We start from the raw sequence: 24,888 nt of genomic DNA on the forward strand, positions 1-24,888 counted from the left end.
ACTAATTAATTGTTACGAAGCCAATTTATATTATATATTTCATTAAAACTGAACTTTACGGTAAATGAAGAGTGAGTATCAGTTAATATGAATAATATAACTAGTAGGTCTATGAACTTGCGTCCAGACACAGAACTGTGACATTACTATCATAAATGTTGAAACCACTTATAAAACCTTTTTTTTAAAGAAAATATAATTGTGTTAGGAGAAGGCTAATAAACAAATAGATAATGTACAAACCTTTTTCTGGATTAATTAATGGAGCAGGCGTTCCTAATAATCTGCTGCTGCTACTAGACTGATTGTTCACCTTCTGACGATAATTGATTGGACCCCCCACGGCATCTGATAACCAACAAAAAATTTACGAGGACTGTTTCAATGATTTAATATCTGACGGCGTATTATTATAACATTGGCCTAGATTGACAGTCAAAGAAAGTCATTGTAAATACCTCCCTTTATGTTGACAGAGCCAAAATAAAGTTTTGACCATTATCGAATGATTATTTGACAGTGACTTATTATAATACCGGCCTGGTTGACAGCAAAAACGAAGTTATTATTTATTGATCAAGATTTTACAGATTTCCGTCTACATCTCAATAATACTGTATTATCAGCAAAGGCTTTCATATAGACTCTCTTCTCCCAGACGTTTTTTGGGTCCAGCTACCTATAAATTATAGTCGAGTTTCCAAATTCACAAAACTGTCAGCCTTAGATACTAAAGCTACCGCTATGAAACAGCTTATTAATGAATGTGTCCTCCTGGGACATAGCTGGCTAGAGCCGCGGCGCGACAAATCATTAGAAAATACTGTACTATATAAAACCCATTACCCCAAAACACTGTTGACTTGATTGCCACAAAAACAAAGTGTATCAAAAAACAGTTACATTCAAATCAAAGTAACTACAGATAAAACCCGTCTTCAGGCCTGGTAGTAAAGTACAGTTAGAGGCTAATGTTAATAATACAACATGAAATTATGAAACTTGACTCTTAAAACACAGCAGGCTGCAAATTAAATCAATATTATAAAGAAGTTTGAATTTCCAAGGTGTACTTGAAACTATTATTATATATCAATAAACAAACTGGGAAGAAACAATTTTTATTGTGACGTTCAAAGAATATGAGATCTTATACTTACAAGTTCAGCCCAGGCTGAATTATGCAAAAAAATTAACCCTATATTTGAAGTCTGCCCCAAGCCAACCTAAATTTAGTTTCAACCAGTTTAAAGTTCTTTGTGCATGAACTGGAGTGAGGGCAATTTTCTTTCTGCAAATTTTTTCTTTTATTTCAAATTAAAAAGTTGGACATAAACAATGCCTAATACAAGTATGCCTATGCAATTAATAAATAAATACTACAATTATTACAAATTAATGCTATGAGGTGGAGAGAATATTGTACCTATTTCTACAATATTACTATAATCAGCATTTTAGGTACTTATGTTTTTTTCTAGTAGCTACACAGATGTTAATGTCCAAGAGTATTATTATTATTTTTAGTAATGTAGGCTAAAATCACTGATGTAGGACAGTATTTTGGTATTAATTAATATTCTTGGAAATTGCAGAATTAGCTTATGTTTTGCTTTAAAACATTTCAAATCCATTTTAATCATGGCCTAATTCCAAACTTGAAATGCCAATATTTTCAAAATACACCAACCTATTATATCTTGAAAGTATCATAATACCCCTTGAGAAATATAAGTGAAACCATGGTAAATTTATTCCAAAAAGAAAGTCTTTATCAAGCCTAACAGTGGTCAATTTAATATACTGTAACTGTACACAGAGGTAGGCCTATAATTGCAGTTGCAAAATATAGTTTCAAAGAAGATTTAATTGTGTGAACATCTCCAGAGACCTGTCACTACCACTTATGCCAATAAAATATACTCACAATGTTTCCCTTTTGTATATTTTTAAAATAATTGTATTCTAAATTTAGGTACCAGTATAGTTGTCTGTTTATTTCATTGACATCATGAAAATAACATGATTAAACCAACCAAGTAATTCTTAACATAAGGTATAGTCCCATATGAGGACCAATCACATCTTCCACTAGATTAAAAGAACAAATTTATTTCTGTTTTTGATATAAGAAAGAGTGTGTATTGAATACTGTATACGTAGTGAAGCTGAATTTTACTACAATTGCTTTAGTGTAGCAATTTAACTTTGAGAAAAGAAACTGTTTAATTAAGCATAAGAACATTGTCTACACAACAATGAATCTAGAAACATAAACAATCTTTTGCTTCATTGGCATAGAATTAGGTTTCACACCATCTATATAACTTAAATTAGTATCAAATTGTTGTACTTATATTTCTTGGACTTTTAGACACCTTGACCCTCCTTTGACCTTAACAAAATAAACAAACTTGTTTGTAGTGGTTGGGGTCTTGCTACTGAATGGGTCTTGCTATATTCATATAATTGATGATTGAAAACTAGAATATAACAAAAGTAATACGCAAACATACGCATCATTTTAATCCCATAGCAAAAGTCTGAGTGTGTCATATCTTATTCTTACAGCATTTTTGTTAACGTAACCTATTTCAAACATCTTTGTATAGAGTATTACCTTTGATAACAATATAGAGTCCAACGGCAATCATACATATTTTAGGCAGCAGCAAAATACTGTACTACATCTATTTGCACATGCCCCATTAATCAACAACCATGCGAGATATGTACGTTTAAAAGCGTTTAAAAAAACTGTTACTGCTACAATTTAAAAGTCATCTCACTTCATTAACCATTGCCTGTCTGATAAAAATTTGCTGTCTTTTTAAAAGATTCTAATATTTTTTAAATTCTCCAATTTTTAAAAATTGTCAAACCAGGTCCATTATTATTATGATGGAGAAATAAAACTCTAGCATGGACCTGGTAATTCCTAGTGGTAGACTGTTGCTTGACATGACATAGCGTACATATAAATAAATTGAGAATGTATAGGGATTTTACATTTATGACACACCACTATCTGTAGTGGTACCATAGCAAGCAGCAGAGAACCGACCTTGATAATTGGCCTACTCTACATACTCCCGTCTTGTTGAAATGTTCTGCTTGGTCCGTGTTTGATGAAATAAAACAGACTTACCTGCGTAGCTAAGCACCTGGATGGAGAAGAAAATCAAAAGATAGCAAGATAAACGTTTAGCATCCATTGTCATCTTTGCTGTTCATTAACTTTCATTGGAATTACTCGACTTTTATTTAAGCATCTCGGCGAGTACAGAAGCATATTCGTCGATAGGCTCGATTGCGTCTGGTGGTATGCAAGAAGGTTAACGCGAATGTATGGAACGCCGTTTACGCAACATTTCGATGATATGAATTTTATGACGCGATATGTGAATGAAATGCATCGATATGAATTAAATGGTGCGATATATGAATGAAATGTTTTGAATTGAATGCTTTGAATTGAATATTTTGAATGAAATGTTTTGAATGAAATGTTTTGAATGAAATGTTTTGAATGAAATGTTTTGAATGAAATGTTTTAAATGAAATGTTTTGAATGAAATGTTTTGAATGAAATGTTTGAATTGAATTGAAAAGTCAAACTATTGGTGGCGTATGTCATTCTCGCTCGCGATTATTTTCTCAACCTCTTAGGCCTAAGCCTGAGTACCCTCATCTCTTTTCTTCCACGCTGCCTTTACAGAGAATCCTAACAGACCTGGGTTCGGAAATATGTATTCCAATGTTTCAGGTCTGTTAGGGAGTCTCTGTAAAGGATTCATATTGATGACAGCGTTGAAAGATGAGGGTACCCATGCTTAGGCCTATTAAGAGGTTGAAAAAAAATCGCGAGCGGGAATGACATACGCCGCCAATAGTTTGACTTTTCAATTCAATTCAAACATTTCATTCAAAACATTTAATTCAAAACATTTCATTCAAAACATTTCATTCAAAACATTTTATTCAAAACATTCAATTCAAAACATTTCATTCAAAACATTTCATTCAAAACATTCAATTCAAAGCATTCAATTCAAAACATTTCATTCATATATCACGCCATTCAATTCATATCGATGCATTTCATTCACATATCGCGTCATAAAATTCATATCATCGAAATGTTGCGTAAACGGCGTTCCATACGAATGCTTACACTTTGTAAACATACCACGTGAGTAAATATGGACCAATCGTTTCATCGCATTAGGACCAATACTTTAAAAAGTTACAAAACAATGATGAATGCTTTTTTTTTTTGTAAAAATGTATAGTTCCAATTTATTAAGAGTTAACAATTATTGGATTTTAAATAAAAAAAACAATTTATTTTCTTTAATTGTAGGGAAACTACTTTCTATACTTCATTCATAGACAGTTCCCTATGTGGCAGTGAGATGGCCTACTAATATTAATAATACAATTACTTTTGTTGAAACATAAAAAAGATACCATTGTACTGTATTTCAATATATACTGCATCAATTGGCTTTATTGTATTGTATAATTTGTATTCATTCAGAGGCATTCAGATTGAGTGTGATATATGTGTTATTGTTTATATTGTAAAATCCAGAATAAATTGAATTGAATTGATACAAAACATCAAATCTTGTCTTAAAATATGTCACTAATAAGTTACAAACAAACAATTTCTATCTGGCTATCAACAATATCTGTTACTGTTGAAAATCAGTGTTTTTCTTTTAATATCCACTTGAAACAATACAAATATAACATAGCAAATATCTTCTAAATATTAAAAATGCTTATCATTCCTAAATAGAACAAAAATTAGATGACATCATTCAGTGTTGGTTAAAGATGTATTGTACTATAAACAACAGAATATTTTTACAAAAGTAAAATATAATTGTTTTTTTGAATTATCAGAATTAACAATTTGAGTTGATGTACTATACAAAATTAGATTTTTATGATGGAATAAAACAAATAATTTTGTGTAGACTGGTAGCTACTTCCTGATTTTTTTTTTATTATCTGATTCCTATAGAAAGTAACAATTTATATTTCAATACAAAATCTAATGACAAAAAGACTTGGAGATCAATGTAATGACCATCATGGAACCATTTTCAAGATAAGTATGCTTCCATGATGGTTCATCTTTCGTTTGTCATTCAATTTTGTATTGAAATAATATAGTTTTAATTACTAATTTATATTTTCAACTTAATAACTTTGTCGACACTTTAAAATTAGCAAATTACGATGTTTGGTCAATTTTTCGGTTATAAATTGAATTTGGAGTACAACTCAAGCCTTTATGCAACAGTAAACAAAACAAGCATGAATTGGCTAAACATTTTTACAAAGCAATTAACAGATAAATGAAAGTCTTGTTTTGTATTATAAGTTTACTCAAAACTATATTTTGTTATTTATAATATATTGCAAGAAAACATGTTTTAATGGCAGGCAGATAAGCGTTACATTTTTATGTAGAATTTCACATTTTAAATCAAAGATGTTACTGTTTATAATTATATTAGAAACAGATAATATTAATATTAATTTTAGATATAAATCATCTATATAATATTTATCATTATAGTAATTTAGTACCTTATTTAAGTAGAAGGTTACTTTGATATATATTCTGTAAAAAGATGTGATGCATATTAATTGACATTCATAAACAATTCTTATGTAAAAAAAAAACCAAAATCATTAGGACTTTACATATTTTGTTATTTTAAATGAAAATCTCATATCAGTAAAATTTAGTCTTTAAGCTTGGTACCCGCTAGGACGCAATGCAAGGATGTCGACGCAATGACAACTGACAGCATAAGCATGGTGCCGTAGACGTATATTTAACACCACTTTCTGTATGTCACAACAGTGATAATTCAACTAGGGTGTGAAAGAAGTGTTTCTTTACCGCTCATTATGTTGCGTTGCAGTTTATTTCTAGTGGGAACCAAGTTTTAATGCTGTTACTACTGCATGTTATGTAACTATTAATAACATTGGTCACCCTGGTTAAAATTCATATTGTTTAATTATAAAATACAATCAATTATGACCACACTTATTAATGCCATTTTTCATGTGAAAACGAATGAGTGACATTTACCTGTTAGATTTATGGATTCCAATGACTACATTAGTTACATAAACATAAAATATTACATTCTATGTAAATATGACTGCTATTCATATTTAAATAGTTTTTAATAAATCAAAATTGCATCAATGAGAGTACCTTTTAGTAAATATTTTCAAACGTGAAAGAGTCATTTTTTCAAAATGCTCATTCTGCTAATTCTTAAGCAAATCTATTGCATAATACATTTAAACAAATATTTGACAGGCAGGTAATCTAATGCTAAATTCTTTACCACAAATCTCATATTTTGTATTAGACCAGTTTTCATTTTTCCTTAAATTAAATTAAATCGATCACTGAATAAATAAAATATAATTAACAAAAAATATATTTTTTATGAATAAATTAAAAGTTTTTTTATAAAGCAAAAAAACGTAGGAGATTTACTGTAAATTCATTTCACAGAATATCTGTACATAATTTTGTTTCTATAAAATAAATTACGCATGGACAATACAAAAACCTACAAAATTGTGTTAACATGAAAGATGAACAATACAGTATACCTTTTGCTATGCATAATTAACTGTATTAACAGTGTACAAAATGTTTTGTAATTAAATGTAACATAGCTTCATTATTTAATGTACAATTAGTTTATGAGAGTCTCATGACACAATTCAAGCATATTTCGAAAACATTGATGGTAAATTAATCATTTTGGATAATCTTATTTTGTACAAAAACACAGCATTCCTTTAATGAATTCTTTCAATGAAGCATAGAGCTTATGGGTGTTTATCAGACAAATTGTTATAGGAATCATAGTGCACTGGAAGCGAAGCTTATTAGAAAAGAACATGTATTAGAGCAAGTACAGTAAATACAAATTATACATTATAAGTTTAAATTTAAAGAATTGTTGTATATTTTTTTTTAAATACTAAATAGTCTTTATTTCATAGCCAAGGCACTTTTGTAATAAAACAGTTATTTAATTTCAAAATGAATTTAATATTTTAGCACCAATTAAGTAGTTAGCCAGAGACAATTTCAACTACCAAATCAAGTATATTCTTTCTTGTCTTGTCTATTCATGATACCAGTTTTATTTTGTGTAATTATTTGTTATTTCCATTGATGTATTATAGACTGGCTAGAGAGCTAACTATCCATCAGCGAGGTGATGCCAACAAGGTTGGGGCTACTAAATAAAGGCTGCCACATATCTGTTCAAATATATCCAAAATATTCAGAAAAACACATTTCTTAAATTTATGCTTAACACAGGAGTAGCAGTACGTTACTGCGTAGGGGGATTGCCTTCAAACTGGTGTATCTTATTAACCGATTGCTGCAGCCATATACTGTGTACTTTCTCCATGATGAATCACTTAACTGTGATAACACTGGAGTTAGCTCTCTAGGCAATGTATTTAACTTTTTAACTTTAAGGAGCTTTCAAAGTGGCGATGCAGGGTGGCGAGACATGAAAGTCAGTATCACAATAAATAAAATCACATATTAGGGATGCATACAGAAAAACCAATTTTACAATGTAAATTTAGTCAAATATCAATTTTTAGGCTTCTGTGCCTATGACAAACTACCTTGCTTACGTTCACATGCACCGCCAAATCATTCATAGATTATTGCCTGTTGTCTGGTCTATGGAAGTTCTTTTGTATTCGCATGTGTATTATAAATAACAACAAAGAATAAAATATTTTTTAATTGTATGCTTGGTTGCACATGGTACAGTGCCACATTTAAAAAGCTCCCTAGTCTATGCATGTATACAACAGGTTTGGAAATATGCATATGTTTTCTAATACTCTTTGTAATTATCTGTGCTGTGTAAAGAAACTGTATTATGCATTATGCATTGTTATACAAAAGCTGAATATGAACCAAAACAGGAAGTTTCATTAGAAAGACTGTACAGCATTCAACTCATATTTTTACTGTGTTTTGTAAACACAAACATTTGTTAATACACTTCCAAAAATGTTATAATAATAAACTATGTATGGCCAGCTAAAGGATTAGAGACCATTACCCCCTTTGGTAATACTTTTGTGTCAAAGAAGTTCCCTTTAACTATAGGTCCTATATCCACTTTCATTACTATGTAAGTTCTTGTTGGGCATTGTCATATTCTAGTACAAGACGTTTGATGAATCCAAGTTTTCCATGTAGTTCGTCAAACCTTGCTCTTTCCATTGCATATTTTTCATCCTGAGAAATATCAAGAAACAATTAAAAAAACACAGTAAGTTAGAAAATGACGATCATAACTTAATCTTGAAAACTAAGACAAGAAATTGATATCAAAGAAACCAAATTATTGTGACAACCAAATAGGGATTGCCAAATGGAGAAAAACAGAATGGCAGCAGGCATTTATTTGAGGGGCGTTTATTCAAAGCTTATTTGAATAAATACACTAAAATAAATCTACAGTGTTATATAATGCAACAGCAAACCATAAAAGGTAAAATATGAAAAAATGCAAGGATTTTTACAACTAGTGATCACCTACCTCTTGGATCTTTTCATATTCTTCCAGCACCTGATTTTCTATCCGTTCATATTCTGAGCTATTTCTGTCCACTTTGCTTAATCTTTCTTTTAGGTCACTAAATTTACATTGAACATTTTCTATTTTTTTGTAAACATTTAAATACTCCTTGTATTCTTCATTGAAGACATTTTTATATTTAAGTCGTTGTTCAGGGTTGGTAATCCTTTGAAAGTTGCTGGAAAAATAAAAAGTTAAAATTGAATTAGTTCTTATACAATGTATTTTATGAAATACCATGTCAATATAAAACAAAAGTATACAAGTATATTAATTCAAGACATTGTATATAGTTGAATAAACTTTAAATAAAAGAAAATAATAAACAACTTTGATATGTGAAACAACATACAGTACAACAGGATTTTATTAGATTTTGCATTGCAGCACATCAAAATAATTCATTAACAATTTAATGTTCTGTGAAACTCCTCTTTGAGCTCTTTTTATTTCCCGTTGTTGCGTACTGAGTTTGAATTTACTACACAATGAAACATTTCTTCATCAAAAGATATAACAGAGCAATATTATCCTCTTCATTAGGTAAATATCAGGGCCTAGCCAGCATGAGGCAGAAGAGGCACTTGCCTCGTCTGAAATTTTCAATTTTCACCACTCACCCCAATTCACCTTCACAGATCATCATATTTTATATAAACAATTATATTTAAATTATCTTTGCCACATCTGTTTTTAACCTCCCGCTATAGCCTTTAATACATAATTTTATTCTCAGATTTTAAACTAGCCAATCAGATACTAAATTGAATTCATCAAGACATCAGTCATTAATTGAATTGTATCGGAATCTAAGAGATTGAACACAGGATTGATTGATTGATTGAACAAACCATTAAATTTTAAAACAAGAAAGCTTCTAACCTCATATACTCTGGTGTTGACGAGGTTGATGAGACACCTTCTGTGGGTGATGGTGCCTTTTGATCAGCATTAGAATCTACATAATCATTATCATACTTAGGAGAATTTTTACTTGTGGTGACCTCACTAGGTGATGAAGGTGTACACACTGTTTTTTCATCGCCTTTTTTGGAATGTGCTATTCTTTTCTGGATTTTAGGCAATTTGTAATCGGCAATTTCTGGCAAGATTGGTCGTTTCTACAAAAGAATTTTATATTATATTATTAACATACAAGTGTTGAAATTTCTTTTTCTGATGTGAAAGCCTAGGATTGTGCTCAAATATCTCTCTGAAAGCCTCTTCCACTGAGATGTTCCAGGTTCTGAAATATGTTTCATGTTATCAATAAGTAAGAGAAACCACCGTATAAGGGCCTGTTTCTGTTGCATAGCGCAGAATAAATCATTTATTTAAAAAATGTAATTTTTAGAAAAACCACATTTCGGGTAAATTTGTGCTCCGAAATAACTGTTTAAGTTAATGGTTGAACATTGACAGAAAATGTTAACAATAAAACCTAATAATGCAATGTGATCATGTGGTCAAAGTTCAAGATACTACAGCTGTCAATAAATAACCGTTATGTTGCGTCACAGTTAAAAGTTAAATGAGGTTCTAAACCCTAATCATTTAGGTGTTTTTAAATGTAATTTTCACACTGCCTTTTAACCGGTTATTAGACAATTTCTGCAATAAAGAAATTGGGAGCAATTTATTCAGATGGATATTATTTTTCCAGCAGAAACATGCCCATAACAATGTCTATATTAGTTAACATTTTTGAAGACAAATAAAGGAAATAAGAGAAAAATAATAATAAATAGAGCAACCTTACCACAGCTTTGGGTGGCTTTTTTGGTTTACTTTCTTTCTCAGTAGTAGGCTTTGGATGATAGTTTTCCTCATTTTGCTTTTGATTAAATTGTTGCAATTTCCTAAAGAATAATATGTCAATTAAGCACATGACTAACATATAATACTTAAAATCAAATAATTAAGATTTGGTATAATTGGCCATGTATATTGTAAACCATGATTGTTTTTCTCTTTCCCTATTCCTGAAATTTCAAACAATAAACTTTAAAATAAAAACACCATACAAATTAAAATTTTTTTTTCTAATAAATAGCCTACATATGTGATTCTTACAGATACAGGCACATGTTACTATTGTATAACAATTACAAGAATGTTTTCCTATCAGTTGTAATTTTAATTTAAATAATATTCATTTTTACTGTATAAATTGATGCATTTTATTTAGTCAATATTTTGACGATTCTATACTCATGTCAAAGCTTAACACAAAAAAAAAACAAGAGAAGGAACGATCGGCCAATCAGAATAAATGTATTTATGAGGTAATTTGTATTATTTTTATACTTAAATTATGATAATTACATACTTAGATTAATGTACCAAAATCTCTGTATTATATCTTACCCTTTCAGAATATCTCTATCTGCTGTGGAATAGAGAGGCCAGTCCTCCCTCACCTCATTGTAAATGTGTCTTAGTAGGGTATAACTATTGTCCTTGGCGGAAGCTACCTGTTTTAACCGAAAAACATTATGCATTGTAAGACACACAATTTGTAACGATATGGTATTTAAAAAGTTATTAAATATAACTAAATTATAAAACAAAAACAAAATGCGCATTTTTAGTAAAGCATATAAAGCTATTACAAAACATTACTGTTTTGCCATACCACACCGAAAATGTTAAAGAGTTGCTATTCAATCGGGTTTGAACTACACAATGAAGCCCCAGTGGTCTAATGGTTAGGACAGCTGCATATCAAGCAGAAGGTCCAGTTTCGAATCTCGGTTGGAGCTTTTTCTCAGTCTCACAGATTTCCTCATCTTATCGTTTCAAATTAATTTTCTATACCTGTTGTAGGGTGCTACTGATTTTATCCTTTGAACTACCAGAAAATCCTTCTTTTGATAACTTCAATATTAACTCTACCCTTTTATAAGGTCTGACAGCAAGTGCATGGATAATGTGATCCCTAGAACACAAAATGATTTGTAAAAAAAAAAATTGATTAAGCACTCAGAAACTAGCGAAATACTAAATAATAATGAAAGCAATAGAGGATGTGCTATTTACTATTACGGTCCATATTGAAGATAAAGATAACTCCAGATTTATCATATCACCAATATATTGATTTCTCTGAAAATGGCATATTTAAATGGTCAAAATTCAGAAGAACAACTTTAAAAAGTGTCATGTCATTGTCATCAATGCAAACAAACAGAACAATTATTACAAAAGTATTATTAAAAAAACAATGACAACTATTAATGAAATTTCAAAAAATATCTTGTGATTACCTGCATGGATATTTGCTTGTCTGCTTTGGACTACTTGTATTGCTAGAATTACTATTTTGACTGGCACTGCTATAACCACTACTACTGCTACCGTTACTACTACAGCTGCTGTTACTCATGGGTGTACTCGGTGTACTGGGTTTTTGCACTATACTAGGCTTGCTAAGAGTGGTCTTTTGTTTCCATGGAGGTATTGCACTTTCTGTTTTTTTCGACTGAAATTTTTGAAGAGTTGAGGTCGGTGTCCGAATCTTTACTTTGCGTCCTTGTTTGAGACCCTTCTGCTCAATCACTTTTGTACTAGAATGAAGCGGAAAAGATGTTACATTGAAATATGGTACTACATGGAAATGATTGTATACATAAATGTAAATATTCTCAAAATGTACAGTGTAAGTACAATTAAAACTCCAACATACTGACTTTATGCAACTGAAATGATCCGACATAAGTAAAGTCCAACATTATTAACCTTTTTATATTTGTATAATTTTGTTTGTGCTAATTTTAAATATAGTAGGTATGTTTGGGTTTATGCCTAGTAAATTATGTACTATATTTCACTAATCATTCTTTTAAGCTCTGTCTACACTATTAAACTTTGTGACATAAAAAATGTGATGTGCCCATATGGACATGATGTCATATCACTACCATATTTGGGCATACCACTACCAGTTTGATAGTATAGACAGAGCTTAATATTATACCTGACTTTCTTCAGTTCTTCTTCAGCTTGCTTCATCTTATCTGACGTTGCAGTGTAGCTATCATCTGTTGCCTTTATTGTCACTTTGTTCATTATGCAGCCAATACTTTCAATCTGATCACTAAAAAAAGCATATCTTAGATTATAAATTGTAATTACATTTTTAAGTCGAAAAATGAAATATTGTGATAGTTTGTATATGTATGTAACACTCTATAGACTGATAACGATTGTGTTTTATATATATATATATATATATATATACTGGTGGCCAATAACATCAAAACAGTGATTTATTCTGCCATTGTTGACAGGGGTTGTGATGCAGAATACATGAGAGTTTGGGTTAAAAACAAGTATTATATGTATTTAACAAGATTTACAATTACCCATACCAACCCCTCCAAACCCCCAGCCCTGAACCCATCTTGCCCTGACCACATCCCCCACCAACTCTCTCCTTTCACTTCCTGCCTTCCATAAAGCAATACTTACTAATGCTTATGCTGAAGGCATTCACAGCTGTTGTCTGGAAGTGTTGTTACTTGTATTTTGAATTCTCTACATCCTGAAACACCAGGCAATGATATCGTCTGAAAAAAAGAAAATAGGAGTTTAATTACAACTATATCAAATTAAGTTTTCTAAATTTATTTTGAGTATGTTAATGAACTGAACAAAAAATAATATAAGACTTACGCCTTGGTTGCTGTTAAAGGATATGCTTCCTTTACGTTTCGGGCCATTCTGAAATCATAATTTGAATACATACATTATTTTAATTTACATGTGGTAATGTTACATAACAAAAAAACCTGCACATTATTATCAGTAGAATAACAAACGCATTTTCAACTATAAATAATTAAATCATTTTACAAATTGTGAACTGCAAGCCAGACTTAGTTAGCGAAGGGTTCTCAAAATTTTACACAGGATTAAATTCAAGGCAATACGTGGAATACTGTGCAGTCTGAAGAATAAAAAATTAATCATGTTTCTAATGGTATGCAATTCGGAAAATTAAGTAAGAGATATATTGACAGATAACCGTATATTTAATATTGCCTTGTTTTTTATAATTCTTCAGACTTCAGATCATTCAATTCTAATCAACAGCTGAAATCAGGGAGTTGTACGGTAAACGTTACCTTTTAAAGATGACGTTTCCAACATTCTATTCACTTAACAGCACTTGTTTGTTTTGTTTTTATTTGAAGACGGAAGCATAGACCGAAACGCATGTGTCAAATAAGGTTCTCAATGTATGTAACAAAGTTAATATTTTTGTAATATTTACGCATGTGAAAATCGTAAGTGGTCAAAGCTTGCCTGTTTTTCAGGTATTGAGAAACTATCGTTAAAACTGACCAATTATTCAATGGTTTACACTTACAGATTATGTCATTATAGTTTGTGTACAAAATACGCATGCGCCGATAATTCTTGACTTTCCACAAAGCGGTGTTTTTTACCCAGTTGCATGTGCCTTCCTTCGGTTTGCAACACTTCATGTGAGCATGAGCAACTCTCGATAACACCAAGAATTATCACTTTAAAATGTGTATATTGTTATTTACAGTATTCTCAACTTTTATGAAACAATTTGAAAACTCTCCACAACTCTACGTCAACTGGAAAACCTGCTTTTAGGAAATAGCATTAATGTTTAAATGCTTGTGCGGAAACTCCCTATACGTAATCTCACTGCTCAGTCAATGAGTAGCTGCGAAAATTCAGTTACCGTCAAAAATCGCACTGATAGACAATAAATAGCAAATAACATGCACGGTTGACTGTGCCATTGCCATGCCAATGGTGGATCACCTTATTAGGAAATGCTAGAATTAAAAGACTGGTATAGTAAGTTATTATAGGCCTATCCTGCTCAGTTTTGGCAAGTCAGCAACTATTTTTGTAGACATCTGTTGACAATAATTTAGACCAGTCTGTCTTATTATGCGCCTGACTATTATTATGTGTACCCGTTTTTTTAAACTGTAAGAAGTAATTGGTTAATTATTAACACAACACGAATTTAACACAGACAAATCTATACAAAAAAGTGTGTTTTAAGACTTTAAGAATTGGCAAATGATTTTAATAAGATAAAAACGCTGGCGCCCTAACATAACACAAAAACGTAAGATAAAAGACTGACGAAAGAAGTTGACACTTTTTAGAAAGTGTTAGATTAAGAAATAAAATGTGTACCTTTATTTTTTGAAAGTCCTCAAGTACTTTTAAAGATGTGTCAGTTAATTTGAGCAATAGCACAGTTTTATTTCTATTTGAGAGTTTACTACGATCAAAAACATATTGCTCATTATCTTTCAAATCCGCCATATTCGACGATTTGAGGTTTTAATTCCAGCCTTCAATGTCCAGACGTTAACAATTTCGAGACACACGTTGACGACGACGGAAAGACAAATTATTATAGACTAATTTATATTATTTATATTTAGAGGGCAGCATCTAGGCTAGTGGTTTTCTTTATTTTTGTTTCTTTAAAAAAAAGAACAGAAAGACAGTTTGTAAGTTATATCTCACCTCCCAGCAGGGAAAGTGAAAGTAAGTGGTGAGTAAGTATTGACATTTTGTTATTAACCTAGACCTATGCTATAACATTCAATCAGTAGTAAGCCTATATAGAATAGCAGTAAGCAGGCCTCTCTCTAGCTAGCTAGAGGGCCTCCTAGCCTAGAGGGCCTAGGCCTACTATACTACTAGCCTAGGCCAGCCTATAGGCCTAGGCTAGGCGGATGCTACTACTCTACTAACCTAGCCTAGGCTAGGCCTAGCTAGGCTCTAGCTACTACTAGGCTTAGCTAGCCTAGGCCCCCTTGCTAGCTAGGCTAGACCTAAACTAGAGGGCACTCATTATTGTGGTGGGCTAGCTAGACGGTGTGTGACCGAAAAGGCTGCCGACTGAAACGGCCGCCAACATTTTCTATGGGACGCCAATACAGTATTATAAACGTACAGTAAAGCCTATGAAACCACGATGGAGGAACAAATAAATGAAACCAACCAATATATGTTTAAGAATAAAATCAAATGACAAAGAATAAACATATTTTTTAGTTAAGTTTTTATGAAAATAATGTTTTAATTATAATAATTCACCATTCTGAATTTATTTAACGTATTCAAACAAATACTGTATCAATTAATGAAGTTGAAATAGGCAAAACAGTCGGCGGCCGATTTTAATAATATAATATTTAATGTAATGTAAAATTAAAAAATAATGATAATTAAAAACATCTATATAAATATTTATTAAGTCACATGCGTCTAAAGTCATTTCAATCTGAAAAAAAAGTAAAACAATTGTATTAAACCACACGTCGTTTTGATTACACGTTGTTGACAAACGGCACACGCGACGTTTCATACATTCAATTGTGTTTTAATTGGCGGCCGTTTAAGTCGGCGGCCGTTTCGGCTGTAAACCAGCTAGACCAATTAAAATTACTACTAGCTAGCCTAGGATAGGTGGCCTCGGCTAGGCCTGGTTCAGGCTTGCAGTTCAAAAATTATTTATTGTTTTTGTTCTGAGATGTTCCAAATTCTTGCTGCATGCGTATTGCCCTGGTATTAACTAACCAATCATAGTAAATCAAATAGGCTAGCGCTCAACTATTCTTTCCTCCCAAGATTTCACAAGGTTCGCATATGCGCATACGCGAACCTTGTGAAATCTTGGGAGTGTGAAAACTTGGTGTGTGAAAATATGTCTGGAGATCAAACCTGGTTACAATACAACTTGTACAAGTTGTAACAATTTATGCAGATGTGAAAAGGTTATAAGTTTTTTTTTCCATTTGTAATTTAGTTTCGTTCTCTATCTTTCTTCACCGCTCCCCCTGGTTCTGCCCCTGACTACTGCTTTATTTAAATAACTGTAGGTAAAAGAGCAAATACAACAAAGATGGATGGAGGTGAAACAAAAGAGGTACCAAATGCATTTTCTCAAGGTAAGTGATCTTAATTTACTGTTCTTTAAATTTGAATTAATGATGTCCGTTTTAAAATTAGAAAAATGGGATTTTTAATTTAAATGCCGATTAAGATAAGCATCACTTAAGGTAAGGTAAGCATCATCATTTTATTTTTTCTTAATTAAAAATATCCAGTTTTTTTACAATTCTTATGAATTCTCCAGCTTATTATATCAAGCAGCCGAAATGTCTTCATATTATCTGTCAAGTGTTTTAAAGTATAATACGCTATTATTTTATTGATTACATTTTCGAACAACTTTTTTTTAAAGAATGTTCAACACAAGCACTGTATAATTGGTTAGATGTCACAAGTGATTTTATTGAAGCTACAGAAGAACTTCAGCAAGGAGAACTCTTTCATGATTCCAGGTTTGTTTTTCTTTTCCTTGAATGGTGTGAAATCCCCAGATCATTTGACAAATAAAACTTTGCTAAGCACCTTTATTTTTTTTTAGTTTTGGATTGTTTGAAGCAATGTCAGCAATTGAAATGATGGACCCCAAAATGGATGCTGGTATGGTTTGCCATCAAAAATGTGAAATATCAAATCTTGAACAAGGTATAGAAACGGGAAAAATTAAAATAAAGGATATTTCATTGCCGGATCAGATTGCAATCATTGATACAACATTTGCATGTTTGGTAATTTTTTTTGAATTTCTATTTCTATTTTCCACTGTAGTTGTTGCATTTAAGCTTTTTGGTCAGTCTGTCAGTTTTACTATCATTATTTTCTAATGGATTTTGCGGATTCCTCTTTCAAACTTAAGGTCAAGGAAGCCCTCCACATCACGTGGAGTAAACCTGCCTTGAACAAACAAATCTATAACTTATGTGTCACGCTTGCCATTATGATTGTTTGTTAACTATGTTCCTGGTTGTTTTATCATGCTAATTACTTCTTCACTTACATACAATCTGTCCTATTGGTATATAAGTACTCTAGGCGTTGTTTTCTGTTCTGATAATGAGAATAGTTTCTCAAAACATGTCACATTTTAAGGCAGTTTACCTATTCATTAAATGTCTCACTATAGTTATTTAACTCATTATTTTATCATAGGTAACTTGGCTTGAAGGACATTCATTAGCACAGACAGTATTTACAAGTCTGTATACACACAATGCAGATATCATTGAAGATCGTTGTATCAGAGCTTTCACACTCGCTATACTCAAGATGGTTGATATCATCAAGGATAAGGTCATCAGGGCTGCTGTTTATGAAGAGGTACCATTTTATTTATTTTTTAATAAATGAGGTTGTTATCCCTGTTTTTCTACAATCCAGAAAATGTTTTCGAGACGAGTGGTCAAGTGGTTATGTCAAGACTGCAGCAAACTATAGCCAAAAAATTATGATCAAAGCGCTGCTCAACTATATTTCAGGTGGTAGAAGTGTGGTACAGTGTACACACACTCATGAATTTTAAAGAACCCATTACATGATCTTTCGGAGAAGAGTAGAGGTTTTCTTCAGTGTACTGGTGTGGATTGCAATATAAAGACTTTGTCTTAGGCTTAGATCTAAGCCCCTCGCGAAAGTCATTAAACCAGCCTTGGCTTAGACTTCTTATTGCAATGGTCTTAAATCTAAGACCATCCTTGCTAAGGGTTTCATCTTGGGCTTAAATCTAAGACCGCTGTTAAGACCTTATTGCAATCTGGTCCTGGACGAACAAATTAGTGCCATTTGGTGGCAGCACTTACACAAGAGGACCAATAGAGAAGAGTAACATCTGGTCTACTCCGCTGAGACCATTTGAGACAACAAAGTCTGATTTGTTTAAAGCCAGTTTAATATGCTTTTTTTTTCATTTTGTTAGGAGGACTTTCAGCCACTTTTATATGGTTTTCAATTGGCATCAAATGTAACAGAGATGCGTGTTTGTGGCATGTTGAAGGAAGTTGAAGAAGAGTACAACAAAAAGATAAAAGTAAGTTTTTATACAAGTACTTGTAGTTTTAGTTCTTAAACTCTTATTATGCATAGTGATTTAAATATTCCTTGTTTTCATAACTTATTGTAAAATTATGGGTTAAGGTGCCTGAAATAGTAGTCCCTTTTCAGGCACCAAGGCCATAGTTGTTATTCTTTTATAAATTTAAAACTAACAAATATATGGTTATAAAAATATCACAACTTACTCAAAGTCTTGACCATTTTCTCATGTTCCTAAAAAGGGTTTCTTTTAATGTAAAACGAAAAAAAGATGATTATAATTTTACTAAAACAGTAACAATTTTTCAGATGACAAGACCACGTCCAAATGAAAAGAAAGATGATCTTAAAGAATTACAGGTACATTTTTTCTTTGTTTTCGCACAAGCATGTAAACCTTAACTTTAACGCTATTTATATATATATATATATTTCAGCATTTTCTAGAGAGAACTATTTATTATATCATTTATTATTGACAGCATGAGCAATACACTGCAGTCTACACTAGGATCAAGGCTACTAGAATGATTTACGTCACCTTGCTAGATTTGAACAAAAAAGAGGTATGTTTAACTACATTTCAACCAAATGAATTAGATGAGCCACGCAAGAAAACAATGTGCATGTTGATATGGGAAATATATTTGGTGTTTTGTTTTATGTTTATTAAACCTGTTGCAGTGATCATTGTCATTGGTTTAAGCAACTGAATTAAAAGCCTAGTGATGTATTTATATTGAACACAATTTTTATTGTTTTATTAATATATAAACAGGTAAAGGCTGGTGTAGAGGAAGCTAAGAAACATTTAGACCAATCATCTAGTCTCCTTTCAACCGTCAAACAATCCATAAATCTAGGAACAAATCAAATGAAAGAGTCGGACACACAACAATCGAATCCAGGTAGTTTGTCACTCAATTTACAAATTTATAAAAATTATAACAATCATTGATTGAAATTGATTGAGCGAAATTTACTAGTTCAAATTGTTTCTATTTTTTGCGAAGTAAAATATTGCGATCAGAGATCTGGAAATGAGCAATGATGCTTTCATGAGCACTTATGCGAATCGAAAAGCTCAGCAGTCATGTGAGGAACATAAATGTCACAGCTATTCGTTCATGTAGTGGAAAGAGAGTAGGCGATTGTTTTCTCTTTGAAACGTTGGATTCGCGCGAACAAATTCGTCTAGTGGAAAATCGGCTTAAAATGAAATGAGAACCATCTCATAGTGTAAACCTTTTGTTTTTATAATCTTTATATTGCAGATATATCCACTGTAATGGGCTTTGAACCTCTTGTTAATCAGCGGTTACTGCCACCAACGTTTCCAAGGTATACAAAGATAGTGGGACGTCTAGAAGCTATAGAATATCTTATAAAACTCATTGAACGATTAAAGAAAGTTTGCCAAGTTACAAATCAAGGAAACTTTCAGGCTATAATGGTGAGTAGACACAGCTTAAAGATGTAATGTCCCCCTGAAAAAATATTGTTTTAAATTTTTTGTTTTCGAATATGCCATTTTAATGTCACATAATAGTTATTCACTTTGACCAAAAATAAGACCAAAACAAAAAAAAATTTACCTGAAAAATCTGTAATTTAAAGCAAAAGAAAAAACAGTCAAATTGGCTGCCAACCAATGGGTTTTTGGTTGAATTTAACTGTTTATTTTGTCTTTTTATAACTGACAACATTCTTTTCCGGTTTTTTTTTCTAGTGAAGTGATTAACTTTGTTAAAACTACTGTACAAAGTCAGATTTTATTCATTTTCATTTTTAATGTGTTTTGGGGACAATACATCTTTAAACAATCTATTTAGATTTAAGTACAATTTTGAAGCATGTGTGACTTTCTATACAGATATGAAGTATTAATTAACGTTGAATTCACGTTGCATATAGTTTTCCATTGAATTTTTAGTTAAGAGTGTTTTTAGTTAGTTCAGTTAACAGATTTTCTGTTGAACAAAAATGTTACCAAATCGGCTAAAAGCCTGATCAACTTTGTCTATGGACATTATTCAAAATGTTTTTGTTTTTTCTCTAAGGATTTTTTTATTGACTTCAGCAAAGAGTGTCCGTGTATTCTGTCACGATCAATACTTCAGCTAATCTTCCTTCCATTCAATAACAAACGTGTGTTTGCTGTTGAACTGATACAAGATTCAATCAAAGATTATCTCCGTACACACATGTGTTTCCCCATCTTTTTAACGCGTCATCCATTATTTAGCAATCAACAAGCTAAGGAACACATTGATGCTTTTTTAAACCGAGCTGTAAGGGTACGTAGTTATTGTTTAGAAATTTGCCTTCAATTTAAAATGTAAAAAAATCATTGAGAAACACTTTTATTATAAGGCTGAGTAGCTTTACCAAGAATTGAAGAACATTGGCTGTAATGACCGTCAAGTGAGCGGTTTTAGTAACTGGGCATTATACTACACATTACGTACAATTATACAGTATACAGGATACAATGTAAACACAGGTTCTTTGAATACTGAATAAAACTATATAAAATAAATATATAAAATTTCTTACAGTCATAGGAAGCAAACTAATCTGTAATGTACATAATTTATTGTGTAGAAATTCAAAACACAATTTCAAAGTGAATACAGTATTCAATTTGCCAACATTTGCTCAATTTAGTGTTGAGTAACTGTTGCAAAAATAAATTTCCTAATTATATTTGTTTTTTATTGTACGCTTTATTGCTCTTTTACTCTCATGTAGCCTATTTGTCAACTAATGCAAGTTCATGGTCACAATCGTGCACGTCAACGTGAAAAACTAGCTCATGCTCTCGAGGAACTATCCACATTACAGGACGAAGTAAGCCAATTAAGTTTATATTGTTTGAAAGTTTGCGGTACATCACATAAATAGTTCTGAAAAGAACTGTTGAGTTTCTCACTTTTTGACCAATATGATTTGATCATCGTCTAAGTTTGTTTAAAAAAATTATCCTGCGTATTTAAATTCACATAAAGTCTGCCCCTTCCATCTTGTCAACAATTCACATTTATTAATATGCCTGACAAGACATACTTCACATGACTGTAAAAAACTTTTATTATTAGGCTGAACAGCTTGACCAAGAATTGAAGAACATTGGTCGTAACGACCGTCAAGTGAGCGGTTTTAGTAACTGGGCATTATACTACACATTACGTACAATGATACAGTATATGCAGCTAGGGTTTGAGTTGGAACTGTATGCTGTACATGAATATCATTACATCTATTGGTGAGGAATCAAATCTGTAAAAAAAGCTGTATATAAAATTACAACCCGAACAGAATTCTATGCAAATGCTTATTTTTTTTTTCATTTTTCATAATTAGGTATCTGTCTGAATTCCTGTACAAATGGTTGGAATCAACACTGAGACGCTTAGAAGTCATGCTGCAAGAAAAAGAATCCCACACTGATCAAACGCAGAAGTCGCGTATAAATCGGAAGAAAGCTAAAAGGAAAAAGAGTCGTCCAATCGATCGTGAGATGACGTTAGTAGAAGCATTCCAAGCTATGACCTGTGGTTACTACAAGGTAACAATTGTTGCTGTTATATCGCTCATATCCCCAAAGAACATAATTTTATAGGACGCAAAATCTTCTTTCTTTTTTCTCTCTCTTTTTTTGCTTGTAAATGTGCAATGAATCAGATAAATACCATAATAAATATTTTGAATTATTACTAAAAGCGTAAAAGTAACTCAATTTCAGCAAAAAAAAATAGATTTTGGAAACAACGCTATGTTTTCTTTATTATATAACATAATTATTTTATTTCATTAATAAATTATGTATACCTATACTTTTGATTTTTTTTGGTCTTTTTTACATAGCTGGATACAATTTTATGTTTCTATATCATGTCAAAATATGTTTTCATTTTTAAAGGCTATGATTGGTTTCAAGATGTCTCGTAAACTTATTCAACCAAACTGCGATTTTGATCAAGAACGAATCCGCTACGAGCATCGTTTATCTGCATTTACAGTCATAATGACTCCTCCTCCTGTTCAATACGAACACTTTTTAGAAATGACGAATCCGTCTAAATACCACCACATGCCAACTTCTACTAACTTCTTCCAGATGGCTCAACAAGAATTCCAAATGGCATGGAAACGATTTGAAAGTGTCTCAAGCCCAACAGAAGAAGTAAGTAGATTATTTTTGTAAATCCACCCACAGCCCTTTAATATGTATGCAATGGTATATTATTTGATATTATGTAACACCTAAATAAATTCCTGCAATTTGATTGGACGATTGTGGGTTCAAATATAACTTTTCATCATTCACCTCATGCCATTATTTGTACCATTACACTCATAAACATTCATTATTTGTATATTATAACACTTTTGTATCCTTGCTAGAAGAATTGTTTTTCCATACAAAAAAAAATGGGAAAAAAGTACTATATTGTTTCTTTTATTTTTGTTATAGATGATTATCCTTGGGAAAATAGCAAAGAGAAATCATGTTGTTGTCAAACTACTTGCCAGTGGAAAAATGTCATCAAATCCACCTGAATTTGATTTTTCCAGTCATTCTACTTATCCAATCATAAAACTAAAATGATTTATTCATGAATCTACACCATAGAAAACTAATTGAAGTTACTATACATGGTTCTGAGATTTGAGATTCAATTCATTAAAATATATATGAATTGTAAACAAAACCAATCTGGCCATGTTGTTTTACGTGGCTGATTTTAAAAAAGTATGTGAAAAAATGTGTAAAAACAATTTACAAAAATAGCAGTAAGCACCTCTTACAATCTTAATTAGTGTAAGTAAATCTTAACACATTTTATTTAAATTTTTATTACCTAAAATGTCAATAGAGAGTGTTTTTTTACCTCATAGGGGCTCAGCGAGTACAATCAAAACGAATACGAGGAATTTATTAAGCATTAGGTCAGAGAATGTTGACTGACTACAAGTTTACTGATCAGTGTATGCATCACATGATGCATATAAATTAATTTTAGATACAGAATTAAAATTAACTGTGCACACCATGGAATTAAAATACTTGGTACATCCTGTCAGTAATCTTACATCCTGTTAATGTTCAAGTGTTTTACAGTGAGTGAGCCAACAGTTTGTAATTTACTCAATATAAAAAATATTAAAAAGTAAATAAATTAACAACCATAAAGAGTGACAGTTTAGGTTTTTATTGAAAAATGTCATCATTTGCAGTTAATATTACAAGTTTATTGAAAATGAATAAAGGCCTTTTTATACAACGAACGATAAAGTGAAAAATACATTTATTTAGAAAGATAACAAAATTAGAAAAGTTCTTTGAACTACTGTATAGAAGAGAATGATAGTATTCCTCTTACTAATCATGATTGGACTTGTGAAATATAATTTTTATCAAAGATAGCATAAATGATTATCCTAATAGTTTTAGATGAAAATGTTATCTTTTTCTGTAGGAAAATGTATGTTTATTATCTATCGTCGATTCTTATCATCCTAGTATAAATGGACATTTGAAGTGTGTAAAAGCTTAGTTTGAACCTGCATGTACTACAATGTATATCCTGTGGCTTAACAAGTTCAAAGTGCAATTGGATACAAAGGATGTCTTGACTAAACAACAAGTATTATTTACCAGGATGTAAACAACTAAGTTGTATGTATGACATACCATATGAAGAGCAAAACAGAATCCTGTAAATTATATGAACAATTTGTACATTAAGCTTTATTGTATGAGTCATTCATTACTCCATGGTCATTCAAAGGTGATTGACACGGATAACAAATACTGTACAGTATAATATAATATAAACAAAGGGTAGTATAGACACAGTTCCTGTTTACAAAGCAGTATTATTCTACAATGCACATTAATATGGACTTCATTCCAATTCTTTGAAAAACAAACACAAACAATAAAATAGAATAAATAACAGAACAGTATGTGGCGAGTGAGTGGCTGAGCGGTTAAGACAGTGGAACTGTAGTACATAGTCATAACATGGGCAAGGGGGCGAGGCTCACTCGCTCCATGGTTCTGTCTTCTCGGATAAGGACTATAAACTGCAGTCCAGTGTACATATATTGCTCATTTGCACTAAACCTAGTTTTTTTTTTAGATGAGTAGGGGGGTTATCCCTGTGTACTAGTACCCACACACACGCGCAGCCATTGTCGCATAACTGAAGAGGTCACCTAGTATAAGGAATAAATAATCTATTTTTGATAGCCTTTAATATTACACATTAGCACTCTCCTG

At 31.5% G+C, this 24,888-nt stretch overlaps 3 protein-coding genes across 7 annotated transcripts in view; 1 reads left to right on the forward strand and 2 right to left on the reverse strand.

Annotated features, from left to right (window-relative positions):
• LOC140052521 (chondroitin sulfate proteoglycan 4-like) overlaps positions 1–3,221 on the reverse strand; it is a 28,061-nt gene extending 24,840 nt beyond the window's left edge. Inside the window, exon 1 of the mRNA XM_072098129.1 lies at positions 3,149–3,221. Within this exon, the coding sequence (XP_071954230.1) occupies positions 3,149–3,221 (73 nt within the window). The remainder of the gene's footprint in view (positions 1–3,148) is intronic.
• A 1,488-nt stretch (positions 3,222–4,709) lies between these two features.
• Positions 4,710–15,091, reverse strand: LOC140052373 (RNA polymerase II elongation factor ELL-like). Its single transcript, XM_072097956.1, has 11 exons — positions 14,862–15,091; positions 13,347–13,394; positions 13,143–13,240; positions 12,649–12,768; positions 11,939–12,238; positions 11,490–11,610; positions 11,040–11,146; positions 10,432–10,531; positions 9,555–9,793; positions 8,634–8,850; positions 4,710–8,329 (listed from the first exon to the last, which is right to left on the reverse strand). Exons 1-11 carry the CDS (start codon positions 14,991–14,993, stop codon positions 8,219–8,221), a joined length of 1,593 nt encoding a protein of 530 aa, XP_071954057.1. The 5' UTR covers positions 14,994–15,091; the 3' UTR covers positions 4,710–8,218.
• Positions 15,092–15,135: 44 nt separating this feature from the next.
• LOC140052372 (N-alpha-acetyltransferase 35, NatC auxiliary subunit-like) lies at positions 15,136–24,031 on the forward strand. 5 transcript variants are annotated; one of them, XM_072097952.1, is made up of 16 exons: positions 15,136–15,228; positions 16,562–16,630; positions 16,927–17,026; positions 17,113–17,299; positions 17,721–17,888; positions 18,484–18,594; positions 18,909–18,959; positions 19,082–19,165; positions 19,378–19,507; positions 19,874–20,052; positions 20,660–20,896; positions 21,351–21,449; positions 21,698–21,864; positions 21,963–22,167; positions 22,522–22,785; positions 23,077–24,031. In XM_072097952.1, exons 2-16 carry the CDS (start codon positions 16,585–16,587, stop codon positions 23,209–23,211), a joined length of 2,163 nt encoding a protein of 720 aa, XP_071954053.1. In that variant the 5' UTR covers positions 15,136–15,228; positions 16,562–16,584; the 3' UTR covers positions 23,212–24,031. The 5 variants fall into 5 exon arrangements, with proteins under 5 accessions (XP_071954053.1, XP_071954052.1, XP_071954054.1 ...); XM_072097951.1 differs by having other exon boundaries at positions 15,163–15,232; XM_072097953.1 differs by lacking the exon at positions 15,136–15,228 and adding an exon at positions 15,592–15,629.
• Positions 24,032–24,888: the final 857 nt, after the last annotated feature.

The sequence above is a fragment of the Antedon mediterranea genome, chromosome 6 (genome assembly GCF_964355755.1).
Source record: "Antedon mediterranea chromosome 6, ecAntMedi1.1, whole genome shotgun sequence".
Classification (NCBI taxonomy): domain Eukaryota; kingdom Metazoa; phylum Echinodermata; class Crinoidea; order Comatulida; family Antedonidae; genus Antedon; species Antedon mediterranea.

Coding starts and splice junctions, on each gene's coding strand:
- LOC140052373 (XM_072097956.1), bottom strand. CDS start 14,993: ATGGCGGATTTGAAAGATAATGAGCAATATGTTTTTGATCGTAGTAAA. Junction 12,239..12,648: donor GAAGAACTGAAGAAAGTCAG/GTATAATATTAA, acceptor GCTTCATTCTAG/TACAAAAGTGATTGAGCAGA. Junction 8,851..9,554: donor TCAACACCAGAGTATATGAG/GTTAGAAGCTTT, acceptor TTATTTTTCCAG/CAACTTTCAAAGGATTACCA.
- LOC140052372 (XM_072097952.1), top strand. CDS start 16,585: ATGGATGGAGGTGAAACAAAAGAGGTACCAAATGCATTTTCTCAAG. Junction 17,027..17,112: donor GAACTCTTTCATGATTCCAG/GTTTGTTTTTCT, acceptor ATTTTTTTTTAG/TTTTGGATTGTTTGAAGCAA. Junction 21,450..21,697: donor TATCCACATTACAGGACGAA/GTAAGCCAATTA, acceptor TTTTATTATTAG/GCTGAACAGCTTGACCAAGA.